Here is a 26,301-nt window from a genome sequence, read left to right as displayed (position 1 = left end):
CATTTTCTTATTTTAGTGTATTTCTTCAGAAGTTCCAAAAGAATACTGAATAGACTGATTCTGATTTATGTAAAAATGGCTCTAATAATTTGTTGATTTAAAAGCTGATTAGCTTTCATATTTGGTCAATTCTACATTTTATTTATTTTGTTTCCTTCTAGAGCTATTTTACTATGAGGAATAGCTGCTAAATTTTAACCTACGCCTCTTCTGGATAATATTAATATGACTCCATGTTTTGTCCTATAAAGTATAGTATTACCGATTGAGGCAATTAATTACCATTAAATTTCCAAATACTGAAGGACCCTTGCATTCCTTTAATATACCTTTTGCTATTAATATATTACTCTTTTGATACTCTTATTTTGGTTTTATCTGTAAGAAAAAATGAGTTATTCTCCATTTTCAGGATCCAAAATATTAAACACTGGCCCGTAAGAGCTTTCTGATTTTAAGAGACATATTAAAACCTCCCATTTTTAAAAAATCTCCCATTTTAAAATTATGATAAATACACATGAAACTTAATGTTTTAACCCATTTTAAGTGTATGGTTCAGAAGCACTAAGTTTTTCACATTGCCGGGTAACCATTACCACTAACCTTCTTCAGAAATTTTTTATCATCCCAAAGTGAAACTGTACCTAATAGATAATTAACTCAACCTTCCCCTCACCCCTCAGCCTTGGGTAACTCTTATTCTATTTTCTGTCTCTATGAATCTGACTCCTATAGGTACTTTATATAACTGAGATTGCACAATATCTGTCCTTTTACATTTGGCTTATTTCACTTAGCTTATTTATCCCCAAGTTTCATCCATATTGTAGTTCATATCAGAACTTTCTTCTGATATGGTTAAATTTGACAAGGTTAAATAATATCCCATTGTATGTATGTATATACCACATTCTGTTGATCTATCTAGTTATCCACTGATGGACATTTGGGCTGTTTCTATCATTTGACTACTGGAAATAATTCTGCTATGAATACTGGTGTTCAACATTATGTTTTATTAAGTTCTGCAATTATTATCATTTATCCTGTTTTGATAGAAAAATACAGATCTGACTTCTCTTTCTCACAAATTAAATCTTTTATTATAAATTTCACTTTGTTCTGTTTAATGCTTTAACATCCACTTTTCAAATATCAACACTACCATTTAAATTTTTTGTATGGTGGAAAGATAATTTGTTCTCCTCAAGGACTTAAATATGGGTATGGAAAAAACAATCACATTTTTAAGAATTAGTTAAGTCTTTTATTTCTGTCTACTCCAACACAGGTAACTTTATTGTTTATAGCAATATTCAGAAGTCAATAACTGCATACCATCATTTAGGAAAGAAGTTGAACAAATCATGTTTAAAACTGCTTTTCCACTCTAAGATCTTATAACTCCTTGCAAATGCAGAATGACTAACAATGTATGAGTCTGAAAATTTAAAAACCAGACATATCAGCCAGCAAAATATTCCCCCAAAACTTTATTTTTATCTTTTTTTTATGCTTCCCCTGTAATTCAGACCATCTTGCTAGCTACTTATTTGAGTATAGTTAACACACAATGCTAGCTTCAGGTGTACAACACTGTGATACAACAACTCTATACCTAGGCTATACACACAACAAGTGTAGTGACCATCTGTCAGCATACAGTATTATTACAGTATCACTGACTATATTCTTTATGCTGTACCTTTAATTCCCATTTATTCATTCCATAACTGGAAGCCTATATCTCCCACTCTTCTTCAACTATCCCTCCACTTCCATCGCTCTGGCAACCATCCGTTAGTTCTCTGTGCTATTTAGATTTGAATGCTTTTAGGAACTATCAATTTGTTATAACGTTCACTGATGCCTAAAACAGGCTAATACTTCATGAAAATATTACCAAGTATATGAATAAGATATAATTTTGTTAAGTAACCAATTTTTAATTTTAAATTATACTAGATGTAAATAAGTATAATAATCTCAAAAAACAATTATTTTTATCTTACCACTGCAAGTTGTGTTCTTGAAGCAACAGTGTGAAAAACTGCAGGCATCATAAGAGACTCTTCAACTTTTATTTCCATGTCATTTTCTGTTGAAAAAGTAGTTTTTGGAATAGCAGGTGGACGATCACATAAAATCATTTCTTTGTTGAAAAGAAAAATTGGATTTGTGTCCTACAGAAGTAAAAAAGCAAAAGAAACTAAAGTAAAATGCTATACTGAACATGCACACTGCCCTCAATATATGAAGCCGATAAACCTTACTTTTGAACGTTGAGTTCCCAATTCCCTACGTGATGTGAAACTGGAGCACGTTTGTACGAAAGCATTCATGGACACATACCGTCCCAGCACTGTAGGTGCACACTCTTCGATCTGCAGCCATGCATTCTCCTCCATTGACCACCAGCACCTGATGCTGAATAGCAATCTTGTATTTGCTATGAATGGCATGCTTGAGATCTGCCACACTTTAAAAGAGGTGGAGGTAGGGCAAAAAATTATTTATACATACTTTCCAATGACAAACTTTTTACCATCAAAGTAGCACTATGTAAAAATATTTGATAGATATTAATTTCACTCTAAAAAATTTTCCCCAAAACAACAGCATAAAATACAAACTTGTTTCTGGAATCAGATTCCACAATCATCTGGCTGATCTTAGGTGAATAAATCACCCATGTGGCACAACTAAAAGTGAATCTATAAAATACAGGAAGTAGACATATTTATTTCTGTGATCTTTATATAAAAAACATAGCAAAAGAATATGCTCGAATTTGCATCAGGTCTGTTAAAGTCTTCCGAACACAGATGTCTGTTAAAATCCTCACATCACATTACACAAACTACATTAAGTATAAACCATAAAATTGCTTCCTTTTCTTACCTTTCAGAAAATCATTCCTTCACAGGTAAAATTATATTTTATAAAAAGCAGAATTTTAAAAAAAGAATATAATTTCAAATTCCATTTTTAAAACTAAGATTATAATTCCAAATTATTTATAATATTTCCAGTGTCAGATTTGTTTACTCTGTATTGCATTAAGTCTTTGCTCTCAGATCCACTACCAAAATACAAGTATACAGGAATAGTTGTTACTATTCCCTTCCTTGCTGTTTGCCCTAAAAATATATCCTCCCTCCCTGACACTTCTCCCCACATTTCACAAATATAACAACATTCATTAGTCAAATATTTGAATCTCCTACAAAGCTGGAGAATTATTAGGTAGTATGAGTCCTACAAACTTAGTTAAAAATATTAAGCTGATTGTCTTCTTGAATCAACAAACAAAACAACTATTACTGACTTTATTCATGTAAGGGAATAAAAACAAATCACCAAAACATCTAGGACTGACACATGTTACTTTATATAGTTAGCAATAATTTCCTTAGCAATGTCCTGGGAAACTTAGAAAGGCAATCAGGTATGAAAACTTCTTCTATTTGACAGTTTTAATTTGAAATAAGTTTGTTTGCAGGTAAGTTTGTTCATTGTGAATAATATATTCACAAAAACAGACAAAGCACAACTTTATGAACTTCGGTGTTTTAGTGAAAGAAAACAACTATGTAAGTAATATGCTAGAAGATTTAAGATATTACTACTCTTTTTTTTAAAATTTATTTTTTATTTATTTGTAGCTTAACAGTATTCATTATTTTTGCACCACACCCAGCACTCCATGCAATCCGTGCCCTCTGTAATACCCACCCCCCAAGATATTACTACTCTTATTTTCTTATTTAAAAAAGGAAGAGTTTTCTGCAAATCGATTACTTTGTAACTTTTTGCCTACACAAAATACAGAATTGATGAGATTGAACGAAATACAACTTACGTTTGCACTGTAAGTTCAGTGTCAAATGTCAGGGTAGTTCCAGTGTTAACCAGAAATACATATAACTTCATGATGATTTCTCTGGATTCTGTGAGCTTATACCTCACACTCTGATCCAGTTATTAAAAAAACAGACAAGAAAAATGGTCAGTTACATAAACATAACTACAAACACAGATACCCTCACATAAAACATGTTATTTCTGTGCCACATAAATAACTAAAAAATAGTTTTTGGTGTCTAAGATGGCTAACTGGACAATTTGGTAAATTTGCTGCTTAAAAAATAAACAGTAATGAAATTAGTGAAAAGCATAAATATTCTAATTAAAAATATTTGTTTTAAGGAAGAGGCCAGCAATCAGAACAAAAATTATGTGTACACTTCACATTGTCCTCATGTACCCTTCTACATTAAGAATTAAAATTAAAAATTTGATCAAAGATCTTCCTAACTCAAAAAGTTCTTCCGTGACTGCTTCCTTTTAACAATAAAAAATTGTCTGGAGGTTAGACTTACTGATAGTAAATAAGAGTAGCCACTACTTGCTAGTTAGGGAAAACGAGTTAATTCCAATTCCTTCTACCAGCTGTCTCTTAATCTAAATTCCACCTCCACTCTGAGTTAGAAATGCTCCATAAGAAACTGTGACCTAACGGTTATATCATCTCCTTGAGCAGTAGAAAGTGCACAGGTCTAGAAATCAGGATATTTGAAACAACTGCTATTAACTAGCTGTCCAAGCCAAAATCTCATATATAAAATAAACTTCTTCAGGGAACCTGGGTGGTTCAGTCACTTGAGCATCTGACTCGTGGTTTGGGCTGGTGTCATGATATAAAGGTGGTAAGATCAAGCCCTGTGATGGGCCCCACCATCAGGGAGTCTGCTTGAGATTCTCTTTTTCCCTCACTCCCTCTGCCCTTCTCCATCCTTCCATGTGTATCCTCTCTCTTTCTCTCAAGTAAATAAATCTTAAAAAAAAAAAAAAAATGAAATAACATAAACTTCCCCACCTACAAGGGACAGGTTTAAAATCTAGCATTTTATTTTTTACAATCAGAGGTAAAAATCCCCCAAATTAATGAAAGTGATGAAAGACAATAAATTAACAGATATTAGAATATATCTTTCCTTATGCTCTTTCCAATGAGCTTCAGAGTAAAATTATCAGGAAAGAAGGAAAAAAATAAATAACATCTTAAAATCAATGTTTCCAACACCAGTTTTTAAAAAAATGCATTAGATGAAAAACTCATGAATTTAGAACTGTACTTACTGTCAGGCACTGTGAAAAGGACTACCACTTTTCTTAAAAAGCAGATTAAAACTGGCTTATGTTTGCTTTGCTTGATATTGGCAACTGAATGGCATTACTGGTTAAACTCAGTGAACTGGAAAAGAAAAATTTCTGGATTATCATAAAGATAAATAATTCAGTATATGACAACATATGATTATTTATTTTAAAACTCCCTTGTGAAAATAATTTCTACTCAATCTCTCCTCCTACCTGCACATTCACTGAAACCATAAGAGTATTATAACTTTTATCCATACCACTCCACTAAGAGACATAAAAGTTTCTAAAAAACTCTCCAAAGCTGCCAAATTCTACAGCCATTTCTTAGTTCTTTTTTTTTAATTTTTTTTTTAAGATTTTATTTATTTGTCAGAGAGAGAGAGCTAGCGAGAGAGTGAGTGAGCACAGGCAGAGGGAGAAGCAGGCTCCCTAGAGACCAAGGAGCCCGATGTGGGACCCGATCCCAGGACACTGGGATCATGACCTGAGCCGAAGGCAGCCACTTAACGAACTGAGCCACCCAGGAGTCCCCAGTTCTTAAGATATAGTGGTAAAAAAGAGCCTGGCAGCTTTAGCCCTAGCATCATTAAACCCTGAGGCAGGGTTTAATCCTGGCCCCATTTCTTGTACATTATCTTGGGCAACTTACTTAATTGTCTTGATTTCTTGTTTTGTAAAATGAATAAAAATGGTACCTGTAGCAGGCAGCCTGCAAAACAGCCCTACTACCTCTGGGTATCCTTACTCCAATGAAATCCTCACCCCTACTGGGTATGGGCAGGGCCCATGATCTTTTTCTAACCAATGAAATATGGTAAGGTTAATGAAATGTCACATGATTGCTACTCAAGATTATAACATCCACCATGCTAGCTGACTCCTTCCCTTGCCAGCTCTGATGAAGTAATAAGCTACCATGGAGAGGCCCAATAAGTCAAAAAATTGAAGTTAGCCTCAGCAAGAAGCTGAGAGTCTCAATCAGACAAGCTGCACAGAACTGGTAACCACTGCTGAGCTTGGAAGCAGATCACTCCTTGGTTGAGCCTCAGACAAGACCTCAGCTCCAGCAAACACCTTCACTGCAATCTTCTGAGAGACCTTGAGGCAGATGACCCAGCCAACCTATGCCCAGAAAATGTGAACTAAAACATTTCTTATTCAGCAAAAGATAATATAGTACCCCACATTGCAGGGGTATTATGAGAAGTAAGGGAGAAAAAGTATGAAAAAAAGAAAAAGAAAAAAAAATATTAGCCTCATGCTCTGCAGGGAATAAGAATTCAATAAACAGGGCGCCTGGGTGGCTCAGTGGGTTCAGCCTCTGCCTTCTGCTTAGTTAACGATCCCAGGGTCCTGGGATCAAGGCTTGCATCGTGCTCTCTGCTCAACAGGGAGCCTGCTTCCCCTTCTCTCTCTGCTGGCCTCTCTGCTTACTTGTGATCTCTCTCTCTCTCTGTCTGTCAAATAAATAAATAAAATCTTTAAAAAAAAAAAATTCAATAAACAACCCTAGCACCCCTTCTTGGGCTTTTTCCTCTGCCAACTCTCCAGTATTTGGGTAGGACGGACCTCAACACCACACTCAAATTCAAAAGTATATTTTATCTTACAAGTTAAAGGAGTTCTTTTGTTTTCTAAAGGATTAGGTAGCTATAAGTATGGTGACTAAAAAAGAAGGAATATTGGTAGCAGAGATGATTCATTTATTCATTCATTCATTCAAATAGAACACTTATTGGGCTTGTGTGTCAGGACTATATTTTGTGAACAAAACAGACATGATCTTTGTCCTTATGGAGATCACAGCCCTGAAGTAGAAAAAGAAATTAAACAAAAAGAAAACAAACATGGTATAAGTTACAATAAATGCAATGTAAGAGGAATGGGGTGGCAAGGACCTAAAAACCTATTTTAGATTTGGGGGAGCAAAGAAGGCCTCTACGTAGATTACATTTAAATAGGTCACACAAATGAGACTAAGACTGTTCTGTAAGGGGGGTAAAGCAATACAAGAAGATATAACATTTGTGAGCCTAAATATAAAACCCTTAGAGTAATCACAACTGTATTCTAAGTTTTACTTTTCTTTCCTCTTAAATATTATTTACCCTTTCTGTTTTGGGGTAACTTCACACTTAGAAAAAAGCTCAGAAATAGTAAAACAAACAAACAACCAAACAAAAACAAAACAAAAAAACCCTCCCTGGCACGTTTTACCTAGTGTTACCAACTATGTACACTGTGCTCCATGCCTGCTCCTTTCTTTTTCTCTCTCTATATACATATACACTGTACACACAGGATACATTTTTTCTGAACTATCTGTGAGTAATATGCAGACAGAATGTCTCATTATCCATAAACACTTCAGAATGTGAGTAACAGGAAGAATTTTTCTCATACATGACCAAAGTACATTTATCGACTCATCAAATTTAACCTAGATCCATATTATCACCTAATCCACCATCTGTACTCAAATTACTGCCCCAATAATACTCTTGACAGTTTTTCTCCCTCGATCTAGGACCCAATTCATTGATAATATTCAGATTTATGATCCAATTCAGAATAATATTTGATAATATTTTAAATTTAACATCTATTTGATTTCCTTCAATCTAAAACTTCATCCATCTTTTTCTTTTCATGATCTAGGTACAATACTGTTCTCAATACAATAATCCATCAGAAGCTTCAGAAATCATTATAAAGATGGACTCAGTGCCATTTCCCTGTTCCATAATACTTACAGTAAATGAGGGAAACTGATAAATGCAGCAGCTACTATGTGCCTTTAAACAAACACTAATCTCTTTAGCTGGCGTTCACCCTAAGAAACAGCTCAATAATTAACAATGCTTACGAAAACAGCTACACGAAAAAAGCTTATTTGAAAATTAGTCTATATGTATAATTCATGAATAATGTAAAACAATCTCAAGGACACTTTTTATTGCTGTGGCTCTAGAACCTAGGTTAGTTTGACTCTACTATGTAGGCATTATATAGGCACACTATACAGGCACACTTGATATTGCCTGTCATTTAGATCATTTCTTTCTTTTTCTTTTTTTTAATTTAGCTCATTTCTAAAAGTTCCTGAGTGACATTATGGCAGTATCATTTAGAGAAGCACCTCCGGACCTACCCTGATGTAACATCCCACATTCATCCATTATCCATTGTGTGAAGCCATCGCATTGGCAACTTTAACCAGAAGCATCCCTCTGAATCTTAACTCTCTATGTCCTCATTAATTGTCATCTACCACCCAGGACCTATGCTAGAACAGCATAAGAGAAAAATCTAACTAGTAAAATGAATCATTGTCCCATGGGTCTCACTGGCCCGGGTGCTCTTTATTTATTTGACTAAATAAATAAAGCTTAATGGTAATCCTAAAATTTGTATGGAATCACAAGAGACCCTGAACTTCAAGTAATCTTGAAAAAGAACAAAATGGAGGCATCACAATCCGAGATTTCAAGATATACTACAAAGCTGTAGTAATCAAAATAGTATGGTACTGGCATAAAACTAGACACACAGATCAACAGAACATAGAGCTCATAAATAAGCCCATGATTATATGACCAATTAATCTTCAACAAAAGAGGCAAGAATATGCAATGGGAAAAAGTCTTTTCAACAAATGTTGCTGGGAAAATTGGACAGCTACACAGAAAAGAATGAACTTGGACCACTTTCCTACACCATACACAAAAAACAAACTCAAATGGACTAAGACATAAATGTGAAACACCAAACTGTAAAAATCCTAGAAAAGAGCACAGGCAGTAATTTCTTTGATATCTGCTATAACAACTTTTTTCCTAGGTATGTCTCCTGAGACAAGGCAAACAAAAGCAAAAATAAACTATTCAAAGTAAGAAGCTTCTGCACAGTGAAGGAAGAAATCAACAAAAGTAAAAAAGACAACCTATGGGATAGGAGAAGATATTTGAAAATGATACTTCTGATAAATGATTACTATCCAAATACATAAAGAACACAAGAAACAGTAAGTGTTGGCAAAGATGCTGAGAAAAAGGAATCCCTATGCACAGTTGGTGGGAATGCAAACTAGCGAAGCCACTGTGGAAAACAGCATGGAGGTTCCTCAAAAAATTAAAAATAAAAATTACCATATGATCCAGTAATTCCACTATTGGGCACTTAAAAAATATGAAAATATGATAATTCAAAAAGATAAATGCAACCCTGTGTTTACTGCAGCATTAGTTACAATAGCCAAGATATGGAAGCAATATAAGTGTCCATTGACAGATGAAGGGATAAAGATGTGAGGTGTATACACACGTATACACACACACACACACACACACACAAAATTACTCAGCCATAAAAAAGAATGAAATGTTACCATTTGCAACAACATGGATAGATCTAGAGAGTATAAAGCTAAGAGAAATAAATCAGAGAAAGACAAATACACATGATCTCCCTCATGTATGGAATTTAAGAAACAAAACAAGTGAATGAAGAAAGAGACAAACCAAGAAACAGACTCCTAATTACAAAGAAAAAAAACCAATGGTTACAAGAGGGGAGGTATAGGAGGAGATGGGTGAAACAGGTGAAGGGGATTAAAGAGTACACTTACCATGATAAGCACGGAGTAAAGTGCTGAATTGTTGAGTAGCACTTAAAACTAACAGAATACTCTTTGTTAAGTACACTGAAATTGAAATTGAAAAACAAAACCAGAAACATAAAGTAAAAAATGAAAGGGAATAGCGAAACAAAATAAAAACAAAACAAAAACAAACAAAACAACACAGGGTATGGTTTCCACAGCCATAAAACACTCATTTATTTCACCTGTCCTAAGTATACAACATAAAATAATCATCAGTGACCCTTACTGAATAATTCATTATATATCGGTGATTATGCTCAGTAATATTATATGCAATAGTTCCCTTATTTTTCATAACATGTAAGATAACCATATTATTAATTTCTTTTTGGGGTTTAGGGAAAAGATTCAGACATCACTCAACTTGTCTAAAGGTAGAAGGTTAGTACATATGAGATCCAAGAGTTTGAACACATCTCAGTTTACAACATTCATTCAATAAAATTTCACCTGAGAATCTAGTATGCCCTAGGTGGTGTGTGTGTGTGTGTGTGTGTGTGTGTTTAGTTTTGGATAATAAAACAAACAGTGTGATAAAACTGCTGAGTCTCATGAAGAGTACATCTGGGTAATCTATACACAAACTCTGTGATATCTACTTTCAAAACAGTAGCTCTAAAAATGCAATTATTTGTAATTAAAAGTAATTCTAAAATATATGCTTGCATTTTTCTATGTTTTATTCTTTAAAGATATTGATATTGTTAACTTAACAATAACCACTGATTATTAACATGAAATAAAAGCCATACCAGCTACATATCTTCACAATTTCTACTGTGAGAAAGGCTATTATCTCTAAATCAAGTGATAAAACTATGGTTCTAAAATAAAATACTTCAATAATCTCTCCAAGTCATATAGCAAAAACAACCAGAGTTCAAATCTATGGCTGGGTCAAGAAGGAAAGAAGTCCAACAAGGAAAGAACATGAACTACTACTAAAGAATATGAACATGTACTACTAAACACATGTAGTGAATACATTCCATGACTTGCCATTTTACTGTTCCTGTGTAAGTTCCAATACTTGTTTCCCCCACCAATTCTATCTCTTTTCATTTTCTTGAATGCAATATAAAAAAAAATTCTAAAAGTAAGTAAGGGGGTGGGATGGCAGAACACTTCCAAATTTGACATGGTAAGGTTTTCAAATGAAAAATAAGTTGCCCTCCAAGAACTGATGTGATCCTAGGTTATGGGAGAGTAAGATTCCCTTGGGAACACAGATAACATAGTTCCTTGTATGTGGCAAGACTGGAAATTCTTTCATGCTGTGGATCATCTGTGCATGGGGATTCTCTGAAAACTTTAAACCTAGAGAAATGTACACTGAAGAACTTACCTATGGTAGCCAAGAAAACATGCCTGAGTGAAATACTCAAAGTGGCCTTTGCTCTGTAGCCCCTGGGCTGTTTAGACACTGTTCTAAGGGAACAAGAAAGCTGATGAAACCCATTCTACTCCCAGTGCTGCCTTTCCATTATCTGTTTCATCATTTAATCCAAGTATCAAAAGATGGGATCTGACTTTCTCCCCAAAACTGGTAAGTGGGACACTGTTACAACAGAGATTAAGGGTAAACAGCTTAAAAAAAAAAAATCCTATAAATTAGTAAGAAAATCACAAAAACCCACAACAGTGCATGAGAAAGTAATCCAAATAGTTAACCAATGAGGAAAATAAACCTCTTCAGTAATCAAAGAAATACAAATCTGAAAAAGACAGAATTTTCACCTATTAAATGAGCAAGAGTTTCAGTCTAAGAGTCCTAGACTTTCAATCTAAGAGAAAAGAATACAATAAAGCAAAAAAAAGGACTTTAGAGATGTGAGTTGAAACAAAAATTGTTCTCTTTGCATAAAACACATATTTCACACCCCCAGTGAAATAAAGGCAGTGACAATCCTAGAGCAATAAGTACTCATCTTCCTTGTATAGTAAAGAATTAATCTTATCCAAAGAGAAGTCTGGACTTTATCCTTGGCTATGAGGAGGGGAACCTGAGGTCTCTAGGATGTCCTATTTGACAAGAATATATCTGTTTGGGGGCTTTAGAATAGTATAACAATATGATTTATGATGGGGGCTTTGGGATACACAGTACCAGTTCCCATCTCCAGAAGAAATGGAGACTAAAAGATATAGTAGGACCTCCAGAAGAGCTAGAGACTAAAGGTTAGCTACCATGTAAAGATAATAGGACCTCAATAAAAACTCCAGACACCAAAGACTCAGGTAAGCTTCTTAGAGGAAAAATTTCTTATAGAAAAAATCTGAACTACAGTTGAAGTATATACAAAATAATTCACTACTTCTGAATAGTGTTAAAAATACTTCTAGTAGGGGCACCTGGGTGGCTCAGTGGGTGAAAGCCTCTGCCTTCAGCTCAGGTCATGATCCCAGGGTCTTGGGATCGAGCCCTGCATCAGGCTCTCTACTCAGCCTTCTTCTCTGCCTACTTGTGATCTCTGTCTGTCAAATAAATAAATAAAATTAAAAAAAAAGAAACTTCTAGTACTGGAATTAGTAATCTAGTAAAACAATTTGCTGCCAGAATATCTGCTGGCAATTTATTGCTAAATAAATAATCTAGTAAACTACATAGAGTAAATAATCTGCTAAAACCATTTGCTGTTTCTTGGTTATAATCTGACCTAAAGTGAGGGAAAAACAACTGACTTTTATATAGGAAGAGCTTAATAGACCTGGTTTAAATTCTTTTTTTTTTTTTTTAAGATTTATTATTTATGTTTGAGAAGAGAGTGCCTGTGAGCAAGGTAGAGTGGGAAGGGGGAAGGGACAAGCAAACTTCCCCCTGAGCAGGGAGCCTGACACAGGGCTCCATCCCAGGATCCTGGGATCATGAACTGGGCTGAAGGGAGCTGCTTAACCTACTGAGCCACCCAGGCGCGCCCTGGTTTAAATTCGTACTCTGCTATTTATAGGCTGAATGAGTTGAAAAAAGTAAAGAAAACATTTTCCTTGCTGGGCTATTGTGGGTGTATCTGTTCTTTAAATTTATAAGACTACAGTTGCAAAAGAAGGGGAAGTAGCAGCAGGAGCTGTGGGGGGAATATCATGGCATATAACTGAAACAAGATTAGGCCATGAGATAACTGATACAAAATGATATTTACATGTGGCTCAATATTCCATTGCCTATTGGTGTTAACTTCCACAAAATGTAAATATAAAAATACAAGAACAAAATAAAACTTACAGAACACTTTCAGAGGTTCCTCACCCCTACAAGAGAAGAAAAATAGTATACTAAAAAAACTTGGCTCAATAACCTGGTTTTCTGTATTTTGGTTATGTTTCTGTTTTTGCTTTTTTGAGCAAAGCTAGGAGTTATTCTCAAAAGCAAGTCCATTCTATAAAACCCTGCTGTAAAGAACCTTGTCTGTGCTGAAAACTAACTCCTGATAATGCCTATATAGGGTGCCATGCATGTTAGAAATTATGTGTCCCACACTTTCTGCTATTCGTACTGGACAAAATTTTTTTTAATTTCCTCCCACACCTAGTGGTCATATTTTCTCACATTAATAGCAAGTTTTTGAAATACTTTCTCAAGGCAGCTTCTCACTGTGCTGCTAAGAGAATTTCTTTTTCCTAATTTCTCAAAGAGAACTGTGAACTTGTAAGTAAGTCTGGACCCAGCATACAGCAAATCTCAGCATATCTTACTTGCAGCACGTCCACGAACAAGAGAATATACGAATAATGAGGGCACCTGGGTGGCTCAGTCTTAAGTGTCTGCCTTCGGCTCAGGTCATGATCCCAGGGTCCTGGGACTGAGCCCCACATCACATTTGGGTGGGCTCCCTGCTCAGCTGGAGGTCTGCTTCTCCCTCTCCTACTCCCCCTGCTTGTGTTTCCTCTCTCACTGCATCTCTCTCTGTCAAATAAATAAAAATCTTTAAACAAAAATATACAAATAATGTATAATATTTAGGGGCTTTGTGGACAATAATTGCAAATACAATGAAAATCACAACTTCCTCTAAGTAAGCACATATATATAGAAAGATACAAATCCAACTCTCATGTCACACCAACACCTAATCTAAATCTATATACAATATAAAAGATATGCAGCGCTTTCTTACTCTCAAACTATACCGTCAGCCTTTAATTTTTCAGCAAAAATCACCACAGACATGAAAAATAAAATTTACTTTCAAGTTAAGAGTTTTCCTGGACTATCATTGCCAGGAGAAGAAATCTGATTTTGAGGATACCCAAAGTGCCTGCCTAGTCAAGATTCTGTTAGAGAAAGTTTATGTACAGGGCTCAAGCCATCTATTTAAGGAAACAGGCAAAATTCAATCTCTGTCTTGAAGGGCTGTACAATATTATGAGGTTAACAAAATGTAACTAAAAATTCAAAAAACCAGATATGAAAGAAATAGTAAATGTCCTGAAGTTCCACTACTCTTACATGAGCACTCTGTCTTGCTCGATACAAAGGGATATCATATAGATCACCATATTTCCCATCATCTAAATCTCCTCATAAGCTTGCCTGACCTTAAATTCTTTCTTCTGTACCTTAGCTCCTAAGTCACTAGAATCTTTTCTAAAAATCTACTCTGTCTTTAGCTGTTACTTCAACTCTGGGTTACTAATTTCTAAGTGATCACATCACAGTTTCACAGCAAGATTTGTTTCGGTCAAGAAAGATTTCTATCTACATTTAATTTTTTTTCTATATTTCACATACTGGACACATAGGGTGATGGACATGAATTTTTGTGTAAGCAAAAGTTCTGATTCAGATTCTACCTGTAAAGTATGGTTTATAAAAATTAATAAAAATTATAAAAATCATTAAATGCTCTAAATGGGTAACAAAATAAACATGTTCATAATATTTTAAATTCTCTTAAGAGAAATACAAAACTTCTATAAAGACTTATTTTGTGTAATCTAAATCAGTTATAAAATTTTATTGAATTATATGTTCTCCAGACAATCCAGGAGTCACCTGACTTTATTATCAACTAAAAACTTGTGGAGTTAAAAAAACCTTCTCATCACTACACATCTAGATTTCTGTTTGCTAATGTGTAAAATGGGAATGTTAGCAATACCTGTCTCCTAAAGCTTTTTGGAAAACAACTAACTATGCAAAGAGTTTAATATTTAGCACAAAGCCAACTGCACATTATAAAACTCCAAAATGTTACTTAGGAACAGGCAGTAACTCTTGCTACACAACAGAAACTATTCAAGAACATCGACTGAGAGAATAGACTCTCACAAGCAAAAGTACTCTTAGAATACTACTTGCAGGGGCGGCTAGGTGGCTCAGTGGGTTAAAGCCTCTGCCTTCAGCTCAGGTCATGATCCCAGGGTCTTGGGATCTAGCCCCACATTGAGCCCCACATCAGGCTCTCTGCTCAGCAGGAAGCCTGCTCCCCACCCCCCACCCCCCGCCTGCCTGTCTGCCTACTTGTGATCTCTGTCTGTCAAATAAAAAAACCTTAAAAAAAAAAAACTACTTACAGTAAGTAAATAATAAAACAGTTCAAATAGTTAATTGAGAGAGATCTCATCCAACTATCTAACTATTGGTAATTTCCTTAGAACCAAGGTATTCCAAGGCTCTTTAATTAAAAAACAGAAAAGCAAAAATGCAATAATCATCTCTACTTTAAACATCTCCAAGATATTTCTCCTACTGACCTTTTTGGGTTCACCAATGGTAATCAAATTTACCATGTCATATGTGAATAAGTACTCTTTCATCTCTGTATTCCTCTTTACCACTTATTCCCAATTAAGCTATCTAATTCAGTGCTTACTACTGCATACCCAAGCTCTGACAATAACCTAACTGAGCTCCTTCTACCCAGTGGGTTTCATTTCAATTCAACCCTGTAAGACACCACCAACTAAAAAATCTGAGGTCTTATTTTAATGTCACTTTACTTCTCACCCCAACTAAAAGCACTTTATAAGATTTACTTCTATAAATTCCTTGGAGTAAACAATCCAATATTGCCTTTCTGCATCTCATTAATGAAGCTCCATATCATTTAAAATGACCTCCTGATATAAGATGAATAAGCCTTGGTCTTTAGTGTCTTTACTCATGTCACAACACTGCCTCCATTTTGTGACCATGATGTCACTCACAAACATCCTGTTGTAAAGTCTTCATCAATCTACTGGCTGTTAACAACCTTCCTTAAGCACTTACGGCCCTCAACTTCAAATTTCAGCTAATTAAATATTAGTGTCTATATCCAGAACATAAGTAAATAAATGTCTTGCTCTACATTTTTCCCCATGTGCCAAATGCCTGACATCCCCCAAACTGTATTGTAAGCAGCTAGAGAAAACTTGGCCATGCCTTATACCTTTCTTCAAGACATCACAGTGTCTTCTACACCTATTACCAAGACATTAGACAGTTAATAAATGAGGCCAACGCTATGGAGAAGGACTAGAGGAAGACCACAACAGAGAAATCAGAAATACAAAGTGGCTCAAAGAGAATCCACAGGAGTACTTTATTTATAAGAATGTATAATTTAGGGGCGCCTGGGTGGCTCAGTGGGTTAAAGCCTCTGCCTTCGGCTCAGGTCATGATCTCAGGATCCTGGGATCGAGCCCCACATGGGGCTCTCTGCTCAGCAAGGAGCCTGCTTCCCTCTCTCTCTGCCTGCCTCTCTGCCTACTTGTGATCTCTCTGTGTCAAATAAATAGTTAAAAAAATCTAAAAAATCTAAAAAAAAAATGTACAATTCATATATTCAACAAAGCTGAATTCACTCCTTGCTATGTAATTGTTAAAACATTAAGCAAAAAAAGGGGCATTAGTAATAGTAACCACACACACATTTGGTCATCCTGAAAATGAAGAGAATCTGTCCTGAAAAAATAATAGAACAGAAGTAAAACAGATATAGGTTTTACTCCTAGATCCACATTCTTTACTTTTGTGACCCTGAGAGCCTAATTTCACCAAATCTCATTTCCTCACCTAAAAATTGAAAGGGCAGACGGGTTAATTCCTCCAGGTTTTTATAAAATCTCAGACGTTAAACTCGTTCTAACTTATTTAATGTGCGAGTTTCTAAAGATTAAAAAATATATATAAAGTATATGCTATCTCCTTTCAAGGAACTTAGTCACATAAAATGAATATGCCACTACAATGCAATACATATTATAGAGGTATACAAAAGTTGTATCGAGAAGGAACGGGCAAAAGTTCACAAAAAGGAGGTGTTGTTTCAAAAAAATACCAAAAAAAGGTTACGTAAAATGGAGTTCCTGGTTTAACCTCCTCAATTACATTTGCTAATATTTAAGAGGATAAGCTTAGCAAAACACAAATTTCCTTGAAAAAATAAACATTAAAAAGAGCTAACCCTTTCATCAACTTAGGAAGTTGGGATTGCTAATTAAGCACATTTTCCCTTAACTTACATAAAATCTATCAAATTTCTAAGTGGACTGCATCTAAATGATCTAGAACTAAATTTTCACATGCAATGGTAAAGTGCCATCATATAAGTCAACTACTGCTGAATTAGAAATTAACTTTATGACAAAATTTCAGCCTTAGTACATTAAGTACATACATGGTATTACTTTTCACCAAATAGTCAAGATTTTCTAAAATTTGCCATAATGCTCATTTTATACATAAAAGTCATTTTTATAAAATGAATAGTATGACACAAGCTAGCCCAATTTAAAATTAAAAGCAACAGGTTAGTAACTCAATAATGACACATTCTCTTAAAATTATTATGTGGTCCTTTGCCTAAAAATGTCTCTAGTTTCTGTCCATTAAGCCAGTAATAAGTGGCCATTATAAATACTTATAAATATACATACATGTATATTTGGGGAGTGAAACAGACATTACAGGAGAGAACATTTATCGAAACATGTCAGACATAGTCTAACCAGTTACTAAAACTGGGATTCTGGCCCATTTGATAGATAACTTGTGGAACAAAACCAATACAAATAGATCTTCATATATACACGTGCAGATAAAAAATAATAATAGAATTTCAAATTAGGGGAAAGGATAAATGGTTCAAGCAACAGTACTATGACAAATGGCTATCTATAGCATACAGAAAAATAAACTTTATCAGAAATGCCATCAGTTTTTACCCTTTAGGTTACTTCTCTAATGAATGAAATGAACAGTGTTGATTGTTACCTCACAACAAGCACACTGGCAGTCTTAACAAGAACAGAAATCCAGGGAAGCCTGGGTGGCTCAGTCTGTTAAGCATCTGCCTTTGGCTCAGGTCACGATCCTGGGGTCCTGGGATTGAGTCCTGCATCAGGTTCCTTGCTCAACAGGGAGCCTGCTTCTCCCTCTGTCTCTGCCTGCTACTCCTCGCCCCCCCCCCGCCTCGCTTATGCTCTCCCTTTCTCTGACAAATAAATAAAGGAAATCTTTAAAAAAAAAAAAATAGAAACCTGTACAACTTATAAAGAGATTTAATCTGGTAGTATGTATCAAAATTTAAACTGTGCAAATTAAAATGTACAAACCAACAATTATATCTTTGAAAATATATTGGAAGCAAATAAACACACGTATACAAAGGCATATATCCAATGAATTATTTTTAACAATGAAAAATCAGAAAACTGCCAATCATTATTGGTCAAGTAAATGATGGTACAGCTATATGACATTATTTAGATATTTAAAAATATTAGCTCGATACATTTTAGTGATTATTATTAGTGATTATATTATTAGTGATTAGTTATATATTTATTATTCAGTAAGAAAAACAAGTTACAGTATATGTGATTCTGTTTGTGGATTTTATTGTTATTTTATTAACTAATGGTGAGGAGTACATGTATATACAAGCATTAAAAAAGTCTGGACTACATTTTCCAGCTATGTCTCCTGAAGCAAAGGAAACAAAAGCAAAAGTAAACTATTGGGACTCCATCAAAATAAAAACTTCTGTACCGTGAAGGAGACAATCAACAAAACTAAAAGGCAACTAGGGAATGGAAGGTATCTGCAAATGACATATATGATAAAGGGTTAATATCCAAAATATATAAAGAACTTACAAAACTCAACTCCCAAAAAACAAATAAATAAAGATAAAAAAGAGGCAGAAGACATGAACAGACATTTCTCCAAATAAGACATACAGATGGCCAACTGACACATGAAAAGATGTTCATATCACTTACCATCAGAGAAATGCAAATCAAAAGTACAATGAGATAATATCTCCCACCTGTCAGAATGGCTAAAATCAAAAACACAAGTAACAAGAGTTGAACAGGATGTAGAAACAAAAGAACACTCCTGCACTTGTCTGGGGGAATGTAAACTGAAGCAGCCACTATGGAAAACAGCATGGAGGTTCCTCAAAAAGTTAAAAACAGAACTATGATTCAGCAATTGCACTACTGGGTATTTACCCCCAAAATATAAAAACACTAATTCAAAGGGATGCATGCACCCCATGTTTACAACAGCATTATTTACAATAGCCAAATTATGGAAGGAGCCCACATGTCTATCAATTGATGAAAGGATAAAGATGTGGTATACACAGACAGACTGACACAGACACAGACACACACAGACACACAAGCCACCCAAGATTATTATTCAGCTATGAAAAAGAATGAAATCTTGCCATTTGCAATGACATGGATGGAGCTAGAGAGTGTCACAGAAGGACACAAATACCATATGATTTCACTCACACGTGGAATTTAAGGAAAAAAAAAAAAAGAAGAAAATAAGAAAAAAGAAGATAGAGGGGGGGAAAAGAGAAGAAAAACAAAAAATGGATTAACTAAAGAACCGATGGTCATCAGAGGGAAAGGAGTTAGGGAGATGGGTTAAATGGGTGATGGGGATTAGGGAGTACACGTATCACGATGAGCACTGCACGATACCTGGAGTCACTGAATCACTATACTGTACATCTGAAACTAATAACACTAGGTTAACTAACAGGAATTATGAACAATTTAACATCAATCTTTTTTTTTTTTTTTAAAGATTTTATTATTTATTTGTCAGAGAGAGAGCGAGCGAGAGCGAGCACAGGCAGACAGAGTGGAAGGCAGAGTCAGAGGGAGAAGCAGGCTCCCTGCGGAGCAAGGATCCCGATGCGGGACTCTATCCCAGGACGCTGGGATCATGACCTGAGCCGAAGGCAGCTGCTTAACCAACTGAGCCACCCAGGCGTCCCAACATCAATCTTTTTATGATGGCTATTTCTGGATGCAGGACTTTCATTTTCTCTGATCTCCTTAAAAATCAGATTTATAATCAGAGGTAAAGATACTTATTTCAATTTTGAAAAAGAAAAAAGACAACACTTAATGCATCACAAAGAAATTAAGAATCTGAAATATGGTGCCTTAGAAGAGTTGGTCCACTAAAAGAACAAGACAATGACCACCATCTGCTGCTCCCATTCTAGCCTCGAATCTGCCATCCCAGTTTAGATAATGCCTTCCAACTCTACATCTTTCCTACATGGCCATTCATATTTAGTTCTCGAATTGTTATCTTTACTACATGTAAGAAGGAAAAAAAACCAGGAATGTGAAAAGAACATGAGATTGGGAATCAGAGAGCTATATTTAACTCCTATCCTCACTATTGACTATGTGACCCTGATTAACCTCATCAACCTTAAATTACTTCTTTTAAAATATTTTTTTATTAAAAAAATTTTTTTTACTTTTTTTAATTATTATTTTTAAAGATTTTATTTATTTATTTGATAGAAGACACAGCAAGAGAGGGAACACAAGCAGGGGGAATGGGAAAGGAAAAAGCAGGCTCCCCACTGAGCAGAAGCCAAGTGGGGAGCTCAATCCCAGGACCCTGGAATCAGGACCGGAGCCAAAGGCAGCTGCTTAACGACTGAGCCACCCAGACGCCCCAAGATTTTTTTATTTTTTTAAGTAAGCTTTACACCCAACATGGGGCTCAAACTCACACCAATTTCAGGAGTCATACGTTCCACAGACTGAGCCAGCCAGGCACTGCTAAACTTAAATTATTTGGACTACAGAAAGACACTCCCTATCTCATGGTTGTTGTGAAAATGTAAAGAATCTAAGTATAAACTATAGAGTTATGCAAACTGAAGTGCAATACAAACATCAGTTACTGTTGTTTAATTCAGATTTCCGCCCCCAGGCACAGGACTAGCACTCACCTGATGCTAAGTATCTCCCATTAGCAATCACGTTGTTACCACAAACTCGACATATCCACATTTCAATTCAGTGCTTTTCCTTTAAAACTGGTCCCCAACTTCTTTTGTCAAAAAAGCTATCATTTCCCCATTTTTCAGAACTTCAGTTTTTCCTAAAGCCTATCCATTTTTCCTCTAGAGTTCAATCCTTCATTTTCCAATGACATAACTCTTATTTTAGAGCCTGGAAACTCTTCTCTCTGCCTTTATATCTCCATCTTGCTCCAAGTCTTCCTGTGCATTCCTACCAGTTAAAACTGTCATCACCACTGTCATCAGGCTGCATCCCTACTCAAAAATCTTCCCCAGAGCTTCACAGTTGCCTACAGCAGAACACAAATCAATGGCCTACCATGCTCTGTAGCTTTTTTTTTTTTTTGCAGGTCTCTTCTGTGACATCATTATAGTACTTTACAGTTGCACTTAATTTCATTATCTATCTGCTCCTTTAAGAACGTGAATTTGCCAACTCTGGCTTAAAGCTACATTAACATTTAAAGGGCAGACTCTGAAGCAAGATTTACCCTTATGGGAATCCCATCTCTCCCAATGACGCTCAGACGACCTGTAAACATCACTTTATAATCCACAGACTGATAGGATACCTTTTACAGAGTGTATTTCAGACTCCTTTACTATGCAAGGACTAAAATAAAAGCTCTAAAGATGATGGCGATTATAACTTTAAACTCCAACATTCATGGACTTCATAATTACACTCTAGTTTACCTTTCTAGAAATATCTCCAACTACTTCTTTACAGGAAACTTATATTCTGTCACTTTATATAGCTCTGCCAGATACAAGTCCCCCAATTTCTATTATCGTGAATTTTACTCAGCCAACTATGGTCCAAAAACATGGTTCTGTTAGCACTTCTAGTGCTAACCTAACCACAGGTGGCCCACTCTTTTCCCTCTGAATTTACAGAGCTCTTACCAGCTATATCAAGTAGTAGGAATTATCAGAGGGAAAAAAATCTCACATCGTAGAAGGACATTTGTTCCACCAGGATCCTCTTGGGATACAGTCAGCTATAAATGAGGGGGAGATGAGATATCAAACCATCTCCAACACTCGTGAAAAACACTGTCTACCCAATTTATCAACTGGAGATTAATTTACAGTTTCCTCTTTGAGAGACAGCCACCATAATGACTAGGTCAATTGTTCCAGTTTACTGTCAACTATTCAAAATTTAGAACTAGCTTCCTTAGGGCGCCTAGGTGGCTCAGTGGATTAAAGCCTTTGCCTTTGGCTCAGGTCATGATCCCAGGGTCCTGGGATCCAGCCCTGCATAGGGCTCTCTGCTTGGCAGGGAGCCTGCTTCCCTTCCTCTCTGCCTACTTGTGATCTCTATCAAATAAATAATAAATAAAATTTAAAAACAAAAAAAAAAGAACTAGCTTCCTTATGGAGAAAACAAAGGGAAAAACCTCAATTTCTGACTTCCCAAACTGAACACATTCAGCCATTAGTCACTCTCTATTTGTTAAAAATCCAACATAAGCCAGAAACTCTGCTAGGTGCTGGAATTACAAGTCTCCACAGTAGCTTTCAGGTCCAGCAGAAGAGATAAAATTGAATGAACTAGGTATGTTAGACCAAAGTTTCATAGAAAAAGAACAAGAATTAGGAATAATTCTGTTTGATTTGCAATTCTGGAAATTGCAATTTGACCTCACTGAGGGGTAACTGTGTGCTGCATCAATGAAAATGTTCACTACAAATGGAAGGTGTAGGTTACCCATGGGACTGAAAACTGGACTTCAAATCCCCCAAATCAGATTATTTCCACCTGATCTTACCCTTTTTCTCTGCCAAGAGGAAAACAAAAGAAAAAAAAGAAGAGTACGTCAGTCATTTTCCTCACATTCACCCAAAGAGAACTTTTTCCATAGAAGTTCAGAGCCTCCAAAATGAAGCTCCAAGTAGACAAGCAACTTCATATAAGATAGCACCCAAAGAAAGCAGACAACAGGAATACTTTTAATAGTTTGGCTTTAGGTTTTTTTCCTGCATATACAGAAAAAAAACACATGTGTATGTACGGACAGTTTGGTTTTTACAGAAATGAGAAAACATTATGCATACTGCTATACACCTTGTTTGAGCTGAATAACATAATGTGGGTATCTTTCCATCAATACATGTAAATGTATTACACATCTTGCTGTCCTGCCATTCATAAAAATTATGTAAAATGCATGACTTAGATAACTTGAATTTGGAGTAAACAATCTAAAAAACAAAAGCCCCAATATAGAATATCAATAGATTTGTTATTCTGAATTAGTCTCTTTCATAAAAACTTTGTAAGTATTATTGTATTTAAACATGTTTTTTCATACATGCTATGTCATTTAATAACTTCTGCTTACCAGAAATTTAAAAAAAAAAAAAGCCATTCAGATGAATTTAAGTCAAGTTTGCTATAAAACAGCTCTCCTGCCTCCAAATTATACCAACTATGGAAGCCACATCCATTTTTTTCTGTATTATTGTCACCAGCTGAAATATAACATCCAGGACTGTTCATGGTGTAATTTTTAAGGAATGGCAAGATCAAGTTGTGACACTCCCTTTAAATGTGAACTCAGGTTTTCTAAACTAATATTCACCTAATTATGTCTATAGCAAAAGTGTTATAGTTCTATGTTTCATTTTATAATGACTTGGTTTAAAAATGAAATCAAAATTATATATAGCAAATATTGAACTAGCTTAATTCTATTAAACCATATGTAAACATACAGCAATATCAAAAAAATTCGCAGAATAATGGCTAAAACAACCATGGATATATTAACAGTATGGTACTGATCTGACTAATATTTCAACAGATTTTCTGGACAGTTGCTGATCAATTGTTATGTGTAGAATGAGGGAAAAATAACGTGTATAGGCCCAAACCAGTAACAAGAAATGGAAATGAGTCACAATTATTTTCCTACCTTAACATAATTACAAGTATGAGAATTCAAAAGAGCAAAAACATGGGGAGTATGAAGAGTATGGGGTATCATTCCATAATCCTCAGGGTACTCACTGAACAGCTGTTTCTGCTTCTCTAGCAGTGTATCTACCTCAGTGTCTGAAAGTAGCTAGCATTTGCAATCTATCTTTTTAAAAATTTCCCATAGTTCAAAATTCCCTACATTCTTATATACAAAGCTTTACACACAAAGTTCTTATTCATTATTGCAGGAGCTAAAATTATGTATTGCAGGGGTTAACATTTCTTGAAAATATAAATGAATGTTAGGTACAAGCTGCCTCTGGCCTTGCTGGGTTTCCTGGAACAAACTTCTATGCCTTTGCACACGCAGGGTTACAGTACATGACTGTTTCCTTACTATTACCCCAAAACCCTGAGTATCTGTAGAGCCCTATCACCATTCTCAGAGCCCCCTCATTTCTATTAGTACACCCTGAGTAACCTTTTCACTTTTTCATGTATATGCCAATTATTTCAGAACCTACCTATTTACTATTCCTGCTGCCAAGAATGTTCTTGCCCAGCCACACAGCAGCCTTCTCACTTCTCCTGGTTCTTTATTCCAAAGTTACCAACCAGTGAAGACTTCCTTGGCCACGTTATCTAAACCTCCTAATCCTGATACTCATCTCCTCCCTTGTTTGTTTGTGTGTGTGTTTTGTTTTGTTTTTCTTCCTAACATGTATCTCTTATTCCTCATTTTTCTTGAATGCAGGATTTGGTTTGTTCACTGTCAAATTCACAACATTTCTTGACCAGTGCCTGGCACATAGTAGGTACATGATAAATCCTAAGCCAAAATTTGTTGAGGTGGCTAGGACATCGTTTTTTGTTTTTGTTTTTGTTTTTTTAATAGATTTTATTTATTTATTCGACAGACAAAAGATCACAAGTAGGCAGAGAGGCAGGCAGAGAGAGGAGGAAGCAGGTTCCCTGCCAAGCAGAGAGCCCGATGCGGGACTCAATCCCAGAATCCTGGGACCATGATGTGAGCTTAAGACAGAGGCTTTAACCCACTGAGCCACCTGGGCGCCCCTAGGACATCTTTTCAAGGAAAAGTGAAATGACTTATCCATGTTAGATCATGCTTCTAAAAATATCCCCCTACACTCCATAAAAACCCAAATTCCCTTTCATAACTTCTTTCAAACTTGCAATAATGCTCCAAAAGTGTAATTATATTTATACAGAACCCCAATCTCCTATTATAAGGCAAAAACAATTTCTTACATATTCTTATATGTATTCTTATGATCCTTGTAGTAACTGGTTCAATGGTCTATTTTAAGTAATAACTGTATGAATGAATGTGTGTAGAAAGGGACTGCTAGATTTTCACTTGAGTTTCTTCAGCCACTATTACCTACACTACAAACGAGAAGCTTACATGGGTTAGAGAACAGCATTATCCAAAAAAGAACATTTTACTAGATATTCCTGTTTAAAAAAACATTTATAAGTTTCATACATCTGCAAAGTAAAGCATATAGCAAGCGTTAAAACGTTTGCTGAATGCATGAAAATTTAAAGACAGTTTCAAAATCAGAAGCCAAATAAAAGCTCTTCTCAAGCTTATACAATAAAAATTTAGGCTCAGAAATGTGGCTTTTCAAAAACAAAGGTCTTGTGTCCTCTGCCCTTCTGGACCTTATGAATTTGATTTGCTAAGAGTCAATCTGCCATACATTCTCAACTTGTATTTGTTAGCAAGGGCCAGAAAAATTCCAACACAAGAGTATTGCTTCACCGTCTTCCCTGTCATCCAACAACACCAGAAGAACCAGGCCAATAATCAATACTAAATTTGACTAACAATAAAAGATTTAAAATCGACTAAATAAATTATTTTTAAAAGGTATACTGAGTTCCTATCTAATGTCCATCAGCAGATATTTCTTGACATAAACACCAACATAAAGCATTTCTTTTATAAAACTATTTTGGGTTTTAAACACAACCCTAAAATTTAAAAAAAAAAAAAACACGACAGGAATGTTACTGAGAAAATGTGTTCATTTGGGCCACATTCTGTTACAACATTACAAAAAGCAAAAATACCTTCCCACCTAGCTTACAAACCAAATAACCCCCCAAATAAAATCCTTATGGTACTTCTGCTTCTCATGGTAATAGCCTATCAGAATGGGAAAGACCTTCTTTTTATCAAATACCGAAATATAATAATGTGATTCCTGATTAAACACAGATTTGTCTATTTAAATAAT

General features: G+C 35.3%; 1 protein-coding gene across 7 annotated transcripts in view; it reads right to left on the bottom strand.

Moving 5' to 3' along the window:
• Positions 1–26,301, bottom strand: part of RB1CC1 (RB1 inducible coiled-coil 1) — a 101,422-nt gene that overhangs the window by 73,971 nt on the left and 1,150 nt on the right. For 4 of the 7 annotated variants that reach the window (XM_004777522.3, XM_004777524.3, XM_013048437.2 and 1 more), the window contains exons 2-5: positions 5,146–5,260; positions 3,866–3,975; positions 2,356–2,482; positions 2,016–2,186 (exon numbers count right to left, since the gene is read on the bottom strand). In XM_004777522.3, coding sequence (XP_004777579.1) covers positions 2,016–2,186; positions 2,356–2,482; positions 3,866–3,936 — 369 coding nt within the window. In that variant the 5' untranslated portion in view covers positions 3,937–3,975; positions 5,146–5,260. Of the gene's footprint in view, positions 1–2,015; positions 2,187–2,355; positions 2,483–3,865; positions 3,988–5,145; positions 5,261–13,055; positions 13,082–26,301 lie in introns of all 7 variants that reach the window. The other 3 variants (XM_013048435.2, XM_045075794.1, XM_004777523.3) reach the window with 3 other exon arrangements.

The sequence above is a fragment of the Mustela putorius genome, unplaced genomic scaffold (genome assembly GCF_011764305.1).
Source record: "Mustela putorius furo isolate JIRA1106 unplaced genomic scaffold, ASM1176430v1.1 tig00000151_pilon_pilon_pilon, whole genome shotgun sequence".
NCBI classification, from domain to species: domain Eukaryota; kingdom Metazoa; phylum Chordata; class Mammalia; order Carnivora; family Mustelidae; genus Mustela; species Mustela putorius.
This window is presented reverse-complemented; position numbering and strand designations above follow the sequence as displayed.